Source organism: Calidris pugnax, unplaced genomic scaffold (assembly GCF_001431845.1).
Source record: "Calidris pugnax isolate Ruff unplaced genomic scaffold, ASM143184v1 scaffold52, whole genome shotgun sequence".
In the NCBI taxonomy this organism is placed as follows: domain Eukaryota; kingdom Metazoa; phylum Chordata; class Aves; order Charadriiformes; family Scolopacidae; genus Calidris; species Calidris pugnax.
The window spans coordinates 4044095-4056375 of NW_015090811.1; the positions used below are offsets into that span (position 1 = coordinate 4044095).

Consider the following 12281-nt stretch of genomic DNA (forward strand, 5'->3'; position numbering starts at 1 on the left):
TGTGGTTATGAAAGACGTTGTCACCGGGGTTCATGGCTTATAGCAGGATGTTGTTAGGATGATCTTACTGGTGACATCTCAACGTCAGTGCATGTCATTACCACAACATTATAATAGAAAATAGATTTCGTTTTGTTTCTTTTCTAAAAGTTCTGCAGTAAACTGAAATGGTAAAAATACTAAAGAAAATCCTCATGTCAGAAACTCCTTCTGAAATGCCCATTTTCACAAAGTAGGGTCATTCTGACTTTGAATGAGATTTTTGATACCCATTAGGCTGTGGCAAGTGCAAAGCTTTGCTTTCAGAAAATAATTTAAAAGCATACACATTTTATGTCTTTAGTTTCATTTAAGTAATAAGCAGTGAAAACCAACTTCTATATTGCTTTATAATCCTTTGTGGGTTTTTGGAGGTAATATTTAATTGGATAGCAAAAGCTTTTGCTAGAAAGGAAAAAGTCAGACTACTAGTCAGATGGAGAAGCACGTGCTCTCTTCTGCAGTGTATTTGTAGCTCTAAGGGCCTTTATTATTAAGAAATCCTATATGCCATACATTAATGCCTAGTGTTATTCCATTGATTCAGTTTAACCCACACATTAGAGAGCCACGCTTTGGCTTCAATATGTTCTATGCTAGATAATCCACTTTTTCAGTACATCTCTTTAAAAATCTCCTTGAGTCTGCAGCAGCCTTCCAAACTAAAAGTATTCCAGATAGTTGATGAGAAGCCATATTTTAGTCTATGAGATACCCTTTTCCATTACTCTTTTTTTGATCTTTGTTCCAGTCAAACCTCTGGTTCCAATCTCTTACACCCTGCCAGGAAAAAAAAAAATGGAAAATGGAGAAGAGCTGGTCTTTTAGCCTGGCTGAGGTGAAACACCTGTTTCACAAAGGAATACAATTGTGTATTTGCTGCCAAGACACCATATGCCGATGGCTTAACTTAAGGTAAAATAGAAGAAGGAATTAGTGAGAGCCTGCAGTGCAGATTTCAGAGGTATTTTTGTTCTTCTCACTGCTCTCTCTTTATCTTTTCTTCTGACGGGGCTTTCTCCTTCATGCTATGACAAATTTTTGGCAACGGTGTTGAATACAGATGCAGTCAAGTCCTCGTGCAGTTGTAAGCCTCTGGATTGCTGGGTAATAGTTTTGGGCACCAGCAGAACTTTGTAGTGCGTGCTTTGCAGGTGAATTCAGCCTCCCAACTAAACTTGTTGCCCAGGTTGATTCTGAAGGTAAGCCCCAAACACTTGCTTTGTGTTTTGGTGTTTGTGTGCGTCCCTGGCGTTGCTGCAATTCCACTCTTCATGCATTACAAGAGGAGTCAAACAGGTTAGTAGCTCATAGAACAGACATTGCATATATGTATACATATTTGTATATATATACACACACATATATATATATATATTTGTGTGGACAGGTAATGTATTCTTAGTGCTGATGCAACAGAAGCTTCATACCCTTAAAATCTCCTCTGTTAGACATTATTCTTTGGTCTAATTGAAGAAAACAAACAGCTTCCTCTTGGCTTTCATCCTTCTTTTGTGTATTTGCATCACGGACTTTAGCAGTATTAGATGAGTGTTTTTATACTGTTGAGCCTACCTGTACGCATTTCAGAAGGATTTTTGCTTTCTGTTGTACCTTCCTAAGAGTTTTTTTACTTTTGTGCAATACAGAATTGGTGGCACAAACATTGTGAAGTGCTGAAGGGCAAAGCTGGTGCAAATATGGACAATACAAATAAATACTAATAAGACTGATGTCAAAATGACTAAAGAACTTTAAAGACTGTGTTTCCCATATTGAGCATTATTCCTGAGTGGAGAAACCTCCATGGGATGTTATTTGCAAAAAAAAAAAACAAAAGTAAACAAACAAACCAACCCAACAAACCCACCCAGAAAAAAAAAGCCCAACATCCCAAAAACAACATTCTGGAGGCATTTGTGTATTCTTCACCAAGTTAAGGACAGAGAGATGTTTTCTTATAAATGCTGGGGAACATCGAGCAGGCAAGAAAATTCTATTCAGATATGTAATGAAAAAATATTGAGGAATTATTAGTTAAATAGAGTTTCCTAACTGGTAATTAAACTGTTTCTAAAGTAGCAGTCAAGAAAACAGGACTCTGTTGTGGATGCAGCATTGTCCTCCTCATAAAGAAAAGTGTTTATTGTACCTACCACGGAACTATTTCCAGTTCTGTCACAGTGTGTGGTAAAATTAGATTATTTTTTTTAATGACACCAAAATAATCTCTGAAGTATTTTGGTATTTACACTGTTCTACGTTAAATCACCAGAAGTGCTGTGGGATTTTATTCATGATTTGAACTGCATTGGTCGAAAGTTGGTGTTTAAATTGTGAAGGTGTACTGTAGGACAGTAAACAAGGGATGGCAAATTTAGAAGGTGAAGCATTCTGTTAACTTAATTAGTTGAGGAAGGATCAGATAAGTTAGAAAAATGAATCTAGTAAATCAGAAGCGAATTTTAGTGCAAGTGTCCATCATAAATAAACACGAGTAAGCCAGGTTTGGGGTTATAAGGGTTTTTTTCCTGCATTTTCGATCCCCATTTAATCGATTCATAAATCAATTAATTACTGTCACGAGACCTGAGGGCAGCAGGAAATTGGGTTCAAATTAAAAAGAAAAGGAGGCAATTTGTTTTAAGATTGAAAGTTGAATGTTCAATCGAAGTTTAATCAGAAGTGACCCATTATTTGAAAAGCGGAACGTCAATGTCTTTGTAATTTCACAGAATGCTTCATTAAATGAGGATTGAAAAGATGAGGTTAACTGATCATTCCAAAAGGAAGAGGAGACAAAGGAGGGGTTTGGAAGCCCGTTTCCAAATACATGTTATGTTTGTTCATTTTCCTTCTGAAGATTTCATAGATAAACCAAATTGTTACACTGGGAATTCAAGGATTATTGGCATGGTCCTTTCTAGATTTTACAGATTATATGATAAAAACTTAGCTTCATATGGAAGAGCAAATGTTCTTAATCCGTTTGGATAGCAATGTACCTAAAGAACATTTTACAAAAGGCAATAAAGAGCAAGAAGAAAATTTTCAAAGGCATGGCTGGAAGTTAATGCCTCCTAAATTTTAAGGTGTCTCACAGTGCTCTGACTTTGAAAAAGTTTTTTTCCATAAATTGATATAATCTTGAGAGCTTTCAGCTGCACAACATGTGGAGCTCTGCCCGTTGTACAACGTGAGGGCGATGCTAGTGTCTGACTAGAAATCAGAGGAATTTTGTTTAGGAAGTGAGTGTGAGAGAGTACGAGGATAGCAACTGTAGCTGTACCTCCTACAGCATGTGAAAAACAGAAAGGAGCAATAGAGTTGGGTTTAGTGCTCTTTAGATTAACATGTCCTTTTCTTTTTTAGTGTGTATTTGCTAGAAATTTGCTTAGTAAATTGCTGTTAAAAAAAGCCCCAACGCTCACTTGTTATTGTGAGCTTGCTGAAAGAATAAATGATGAGCCTGATTCAGTTTCTCGCTGTTGGGAAGTGTTGCTCTTGCTGTTAAATGCTGAGAGGGACTCTTGAAACATCATCTAGACTCTGATCTAGCCCTGGGATAAAGAGTGGGCTTCTGTTGCTTGGAAAGTTCATGCAGCTTTCTCTGATGAGCCTAGTGCTTGAAAGACAATAAAAAGCAAGAGAAACAGAATGTTTGCCTTTCGAGTAGTTCTTTACGGAGGTGTCTTTTATGAAAAAAGAAAAAGGGAACAACAACTGTTTTAAACGTTTCCCTTCGTAAGTGCAGAGTGAGACATTTCAGATGTCGGCGAGTTATTTCCGATAGTAATCTTGGATTAACTGTTTGCAAGTGTTATCTGTCAGCACACACACAGAGAATAATAAATGTTATCTGTAAGTACGGACAAATATATAAAATTGTAGTCATTTGTTTTCTTTCATGTGCACTCCATTAGAAAAAGCTTTGTTTTCTGGGCAGAAAACTGAATCATGCAAGAATACTCAAGCCTGCTTAAAGCAGTGATTCTTTTCAAGATCTTAGCAAGCTGGGTCTTGATTCCATCATGAGCAAAATGACTTGATACTTGTGATGACAAAATGCCTTTTGATTTATTTGCCGATCGTTGCTTATTTATGTTGTGTTCCTTCAAAAGACAGCAGTTGAGGGAGTAGCAAGGGGGCTACCTGGACACCTTGCCCAGCTGCTGGGCTCTCAACCAGGCTGGAAGCCTTTGGAAGGAGGGTTGATTCCTCACTGGCTTTCAGGGAAGGAACATAGTCATCTGGGAGATGTAAATAGGCTGGTGTGAGATGGGGACAGTAATAAAAACCCAAACTTTTCGATACAGAAGGGACTGATGAGCAGAGCAGGGAGCATATTCATAGTCTGACCACAAGATGTGTAGGAAACATAACCCCTCTTTTCCTGGGCATCCTGGCAGGGGTTGTTGCAAACTGAAAAGTCACTGAAGGGTTGCTGGGCTGGGGAAGAACGTTAACTCCTTGAGCAAAGAAACAACAGGCAGAAGTTATTTACAAAGTGGTTTTTATTTTGTTTTACTTTTGCTTTTTAATAAAGGCTGTTGTCCTGGATTTAGTTCTCATAAAACCTGGTGTTAAAGGAAAATAAAGTTTGTCTTTGGAGGTGTTTGCCTCCAGGAAGATATGGGGATTGATCCACACCAAAGCTCTAGCAGATTTAGGGTTCGATCCCACCAGTCACTTCTGTAATTCAAACGCTTATTTCTTTCCATTTAAGCTGTGTAAGAGGAGTGAGATCTTCTGCTCCATGAAGGCACCTAAATTAGGAGAATGGGTAGGAATGTTTACTTTCAATGTTTGTATCTCTCCCCAGTGAGTGTAGGATGACTAGAATCCTAACGGGTGCTCCGCAGGTATATGGGAAAGAAGCTGATTAAATGGGGTTTCCTGCCTGTACGGGCAGCTCATCTATCAAGTTTTAGATTCTAGATAAAGAATATTTGTCTAGATGGAGGGATAATCTGATCTCGTGTAGCAAATCTAATTCAGTAATCATTCCCTTCACTGACTCGCAGTAAGGTACTCAAAAATGAATATAAATAATGTAATTCTTTTTAAGTTATTGATTGCAGTTATGTGAATGATGATGAACAGCATCAGCACCACCGTAGCAGGATGTGTGTTCCTCAACCTCCTCCCAGTCAGATGACATGGCTCTGTAAACTAGTGTGCAAATTTAAAACAAAGATGAACAGGTGTTTTAAATTAATCTTGATGTGTATATTTTGTCTTCATAATAAATGATTTTGTGCATCTTCTCCCTGAGATCTAAAAATTAAAAAAAAAAAACAAAAAGTTTTCTGAAGGAAGAACAACTTCATTTATTATTCTGGTACTTCTGTAGGAAATTACACAACACAGAGATGCATCACTGAACACAGAAATTTATATGAGTTGGTGCTAATTATATATATTCTTATTTTTTTTAAAGAAAGTGGTGGGAGCTTACTACCAGAAATCATCTTCTAGAAATGTATGGCAATACTGATAGCATATTGATCATGGAGCCATTAATTTGTAAAAAAAAATAATTTACAAGCTTACTAGCGATGTAAGATACCTTTTTGAGACATACCTTTCACTGAGTTTTCTTAAACAAGTCTATGAGACGTGTCACACTGGTCAAAGCAGCTCAATTTGAATGAAGTGAATGTAGTAGCTCAGGAGGTGGCTCGAGCATCTTTAGGGAACTGTGCCGAAGTTGAGGAGTTTTGAGCAGAACATGTTGGTATATCACATTGCTGATGTCATTATTATGCATCTCTGTCCCATGCTTGCTTGGGGAAGAGATATAATGGTGCTGTGCCCAGGTACTTACTATCTCTTGGATCCAGATGATGTCCTGCATTGTTTAGTACAAACATAATTCTGATTTAACAGGCGTGTATCGGATGCCACCGTTTTATACCCCATGTGTACATGAGTAAGATACTTTATATTGTTTGTTTCGAGGAAGAGAGTAGGTTTTTTTTCTCGTAACTTTATGGCTGTTGAAGTATGTGTTGGGCATCATTGCCAGGTTTAATGCCCCCAGAAATGGGCTTCACTTCTTTTGAGTTTGCTTCTTTATAACTTGTTTTATTCGAATTGAAGTTGACAGCTCTTTTAGCTAAAGAATTCTTTTTCTGCAGTCTACGTATGGCTTAGAACCCAGCATGTGAAAGAGCAAAGCTCAGTCACACAACAAGAGGTTGTACCAGCCAGAACAAAGCATTTAAATTGTTTGTCTCTCTCCTTTGCTCACTCCCTGATGTTTAAAACAATAAACCCTACTGAGTGTTTTCAGCAACTGAAAAGGTAGTGCTATGCCAACCTTACAAATCAATCCTGTTAAACCTCAGATAAGTTTTAATATTTTTTAACCACAGCTTTATTTGGCCACTGTCAGCGTGTAATCTCTGAACTCAAATAACTTTATGACTGTTGAAGAATGCGTTGGGCATCATTACCAGGTTTAATGCCCCTAGAAAGGGGCTGCACTTCTTCTGAGTACTGAGTATGAGTCTTTTTTAGAGAATAAGGACAGAAGCTATTGTAGATCAGTGTATATCAAGAGGAGGAAACTGAAGAAATATTAGTCTACTAGACATGGGAAGCTGGTATTTGAAAAGGGCATGTTTACAGAATATTGTCAATATTGTCTCACAGTTTGGGAAATAATCAGAACCAGAAAAATTATTCGTCTTAAATACAGGACCCCAGGCTTCCGTGAGTTTTATTTGGAATGTGATCTGAAAAGACTCTAGACGTCTTTCAAAATTATTTTCACAGGGATGTAATTGTAGTATAATCTCACAGTGATTTAGGCATTTCGGAGCCAGGAACATTGTCAGCTTCTTATTGCAGCTAGTACTATTTTATAGGTGAATTCATAGAATATCAAATTGTACTTGGGATTAGGGTGCTTTCTTTATTGGGTCCTATGCAAAGCTCCAGAACTAGCATATAGAAAATGTTATGGTTATGAATCTGGCCCAATATATTCATAGAATCATAGAATGGTTAGAGTTGGAAGGGACCTTAAAGATCATCCAGTTCCAACCCCCTGCCATGGGCAGGGACACCTCCCACCAGACCAGGTTGCTCAAAGCCCCATCCAGCCTGGCCTGTTTGCAGAAGATAAAAGTATATTTTGATGATCGTATATACATTTCTTCTGAAGACTACATCATAACGTATTTAATAAAATGTCTGATTGCTGCCTGGCTCCACAATGAAATCTGTGTGGATATTTTCTCTCCCTCTAGGCAAAGTTTTTAACTGCTTTTGGGAAGCATACTTACAAAGTCAACTGCCATTCCAGAAACAAAGTCATAAGACTTAAGGTTTTTTGTCTGTTTCAGGGATTTAGAATCAGTTAATTAGATCAGTGAAATAAGTTTAATAATCAGCAAAACTTAAGAACAATTTGAAGGTTTTTTCAGTCTCTGAAAAAAATCCAATAAGAATTTGAAGGAGGAAAATCAATGTGGAATCCTAAAAAGCATTTTATTTCTTTCTTACAGAATTCGAGCTTTCTCTCCGAAGCTCTTTTTCCTGTACATTCAACAAAAACTGAAGAGCTGGATCCCTCCTTCAGCCTCCACGAGACCATTGCAAAGGTAACAGAAATGGAGATTTCATTTATACCTACTTTCCTTCACATGGCCAAATTTCAGTTCGTTAATAGTTTTGAAAAAGAAACTACTTTTTCCTGTGAATGCTTTGAACGTAGTTAAAATTCGTGAATTTTTTTTTTTATTGAGCTTCACCTTTGGAATCTTCTTTACTGTTACATTGGTCAGTTTGTGGGATCAACACACTTTTTATGTACAAATGCTTCATTTTATGTTTCCATGGTTCGCATTAAACTTACTGTCATGAGTGCAGAGCATTAAGCCCCACCAGATGGCAGGAGTAGCAGGTTTTTTGCTGTCAATTTTGTCAGTGAAGAGGGCTCTCAGAGGGCACCTTCACATCCCAGATCCTTGGGTTTATGGGCTGTCACAGCGATGCTGACATGGGAGGAAAGGGTGGTCATCCCGTGATTCTGGAGAGTGCTCTACAGAGGGGATGCTCCCAAAGTTAATGTGCTCTGACTCCCCTCTTGTCTCTCCAATATAATACTCCCTCCGTGGTTTTTATTAATACAATCAAAAGTTACTCCTGGCTCTAAAGTGCTTTTTCTTCCCTCCGTCCACTCAGCAAGACCTATTTCTACAAAGTCGTGACTACAAATAAGTCCAACTTAATGGGTTTGTACACTTCTTAAATTGGATTTCTTGTAAACCAGAGCTATGTAGACCTCACAAACAGATTTCTTTGTTTATTTGGAGCTACTTCTTTTGGAAAAGCAGCTGCTGTTGAAACTTTTCTTTTTGGCAGCAACAAAAATAAATCCACAAAGATCAGCAATGTGCAGATTTAGCATGTAGACAGATCAGCATCTTTGGCAAAAAAAGAGTGACTGATCTTGGGGATTTTAGGGTGTATTTTGTTTGTTTGTTTGTTTCCTTGGCTTCTGTTTTATAAAAAGAAGCACATACTCCTAGTCATGGGTTTGAAGCTTGGAGGAGTCTGACAGTTAAGAGAGAATCACAAGACAAGAGTCTTCTCTGAAGCCCTTTTAATGGGATCGGTGGGGTTTTATTCCATCCTTGATGACAAAATGGTTCACCAGATTTCTTCCCAAACACTGAGGGAAGTAGGTATGCTGCATAATTAATTTGTGATTTACTAATTAGTGTGTGATGGGCCATGTATGATCCTAATAATCTGTATTTTAGTATTTGCTCTGTAATGTTGACTAGCACAGAAAAATATTTATTAGATAGTTGACTTCAAGCTTTTTGATTCTGTTTAAATCATTACAAATTGTTTAAAGTAGGTTCATTGAGCATTACAATTTTCTTTGATAAAATTTGATGAAGATTGCTCTAGGATATGACTATATCTCCATTTTTCCATTTCCATTCCATTTCCCTATTTTCAGACTGTAGCCTGGGATGCTTTTATAAAGATGAATAGCATAGGCAGAATTACTTGTCATCTTTAGCTTAGCTTAATTGATCTTAAAGTAGTTTCTGAATAGATTGAAAAGAGAAGGTTTTCTAAATTTCATCTATTTACTTTTTTTTATAATTAGATAATGGTGGTGTTACCTCTTGGTTCCTTCCACTCCCCTCCTGAAACTTTTTCTGGGAGTAACTCAGCCAGCCATTGTCCTTCCTTTCTTTCCTTTCTCCTGAAAGTTGGGCTTTGCTTTGCCCTTCCTTTATCCTAATCTCTAAATATGTCCTCTTTATACAGCCCCTGTATTGCTTCTCAATGTGAGCCCTATAAGGGGGAAAAGCTTAATGAAGTTTTACTTCTTTGAACAGACAGATATCAGTTTAGCTTTGGTGAAAACATCTATAATTACTAAAAGAAAGGAAATTCGAATCACATGGAGATGCAAGTCTTTTAAGGAATGCCTGTTCTTCACCATTCCATCGTTGAGCAGCTATCCATGGGCAGTGTATGAGTGCTAACACAGTTCTATGCGTTATATTGTGCACGTGATACGTGATGCTTGCTGCTTCAACAATTTTTGGTTAGTAGTAAAAAGCGGATTATTAAAAATATTTTGTCACATTTATCAGGTACTGCTTGTGCCTGATGGTTGTCTTTGAGCTGGTAGAGTTAAAAATAAATGATAGGGTTTTATTTGAGTGAAGGAGAGAAGTGGATAAAAATACAGAAATATTATATATCCTGAAGCACCATTTCATCTTGTATCTTTGAAAATAGAGTTTTTCTTGAATTTTATAGGCAAGCTAAAGGGAAAAAGCACTTTTTATTTGGACTTCTATATGGCAAAAGCAAGCTGTATTCATGAGACTACAGAAATTCTAATGCAGTTCTCTGAACCTTAAGGTTTGAGTGGTCAAAACTTAGTTTCGTACTGAAGTCTTTAAAGTAAAAATACTACTTGGATGTGGGATTTAAAGGAAATGCCATATTTAATTTAGTTAACTAAGCACTCTTCCTGCTATTCCTTAATCTGAAATCTTTGTATTTTCATTGTGGTACTCTGAATAGATGAGGCCAAGTTAAAAATTAGAAATCTCTAGCTTTATAATAACTTACTCATTTTTACAAAAACAGTGCGTAGTGAGAAGTTAGCTTGTAATTGGAATTTACAGTCCTCAGTTGGAAGTTAATGCCCCTCAACAGGTACCGACCAGTCAGCCGACGGGTGTATGCTCCATTGCCATCACAAGTAAAACAGGTATCATAACTGCTTCAGAAACTGTAACTTCGGATTTCAAAGGACTTTTCACACAAAACTGGCTTTTATGTTAAAAGAAATTAAATACTAAAATATTATAAATTCAACATTTAATCATTTTCATTGGCTTTTTTCCTCAGGAATGGGTTATGAAAATATTTAAAACTAACTTTTTATTCTCATTTGAGACCAAACGTGGTTTTATTAGTCTTTAAATTTTTCACACGATGAAAAATATTCTGACCAGTTTATTCAGATACACATCTGACTATTTTACCACTATTTATTCAGATATCAAATATTCAAATCCTTGTTTACAGTAGAGTGGTACCTAACACTGTTAACCAGCTATAATGGCTTTGAAGACTGAAATCTTTGTATCAATTTTTCCATGATACTATGCTATAGAAGTTCAAATTGTAGGATATTCAAGTTGAATAAAGACCTGTGAGGTTTGGAGATGCAAATCTTGGACAATAAATCCAAAATATTGTAGGTCTCTAGTTGATAGGTTCTGCTCATAGTGTCCGACAATGAGCCTGCCATTTTTTAGGCCAGTGCTTAAATATTGTGGGATGCAGATCAAGAAATTTGCAAAGAATGAGCAGGTAACAGCGGGATGCTTAGGGTTTAATTTGATGAAACTCATTTGCCACTGCAAATGGCTTTGCTTCTGTGGCCACTGAAGCTGGTGGAAAAGCTTACACTGATTTTTTTTGTGGGAAATTATTTGAGGCTCTTCATCTCTCTGAGAGAAACAGGGATTTAATGATTTTTTTTTTTTTTTTCTATCTAAAAGCCTTGATGTTAACATAAATTTTTATGTGAGGTTCAATATAAGAACAAATAACCAGCTAATTGTGGCTTGTGCTCTCTGAAGACAGTAGGTACTTTAGTTTTGTACACGTTTTAAAGGAGGAGATTGCTGAATGTGGTAGGTAAAATGAATGAGAAATTCAGAAGTGCAGTTGTTCAGGAGGTAGATCTGTAATCTGAATTCTGTAGTTTGTCAGAATACTTGTCAGATCAATATATCTTAGATCTTGGTACTGTAAAGGTGGATTTAGGGTAGACATCTCCAAGGCCCAGGCTGATCTGAAAGATTCAGAGAAGAAAGAGAAATATGTAGGCTTCCTAGTGGTGAAGAACCAAGATGTTCATTACAGCAGCATGTTGCAGTACAAAATTTAGTGGTATCTTAAGTGAGATCTGCAGTGTGTTTTATAGTATGTATATCAAGTATTAAAATGTGCCAGTGAATAGATTTTCCCACCAGACCAGACAAAGTTGGGTGAAACTCCATTCTTAATAAATCCATACTCAGAAAACTATGTTTCATCAGTGTTACTACTTCATGGTAACTCGCCAATTGGAGTTATTAACAAGTTGGAAAATATTTTGCGTTATGAGGTATGTTCTCTGGAGTAGCCTAATAAGACTGGGATGATGCAGTTCTAAAAGCTTTAATGGCAGTCCCCCAACTGGGAGTGCTACTGGAGCCGCTTACCCAGTATCAGCCGTGGGATAATAATAATCATCTTTTATTGATTTTTACTTTGGCAGGGACCAAAGTGTTGAAAGGTGTGCCAGAAGTGACATAATTGCTTTTATGATGAGTTATGGGTGCTGACAGATCACTCCTGAGAAAATTATTAGTGATCCTGATTATTCCACACTGCAATTATGGAGCTGTGTAAAGTAGAACTAACTACCATAATGAAATTAACTTCTAAACATTAAATAAAATAGTCATAAGGAGGAATATTTCCGTTTTTAGGGGACAGAAGGTTTTTTCTGTAACATACTTTAGTATTTCCATTTTTAAAAAAATATAAACACTTCCAAGATGATGACAGGTGAATACTTTTCTTGAAGCAAATGGAATAAAAAAGTACTAGACTGCAGGTCAATGAAATTCACGTTTTGACCACAGATAAGATAAAGCACAGGAATGTTTATGTGAGGAATTCTCTAACAGGATCAT

General features: G+C 36.9%; 1 protein-coding gene across 1 annotated transcript in view; it reads left to right on the top strand.

Moving 5' to 3' along the window:
- Positions 1-12281, top strand: part of NAALADL2 (N-acetylated alpha-linked acidic dipeptidase-like 2) — a 390920-nt gene that overhangs the window by 315084 nt on the left and 63555 nt on the right. Inside the window, exon 11 of the mRNA XM_014938872.1 lies at positions 7554-7649. Coding sequence (XP_014794358.1) covers positions 7554-7649 — 96 coding nt within the window. The remainder of the gene's footprint in view (positions 1-7553; positions 7650-12281) is intronic.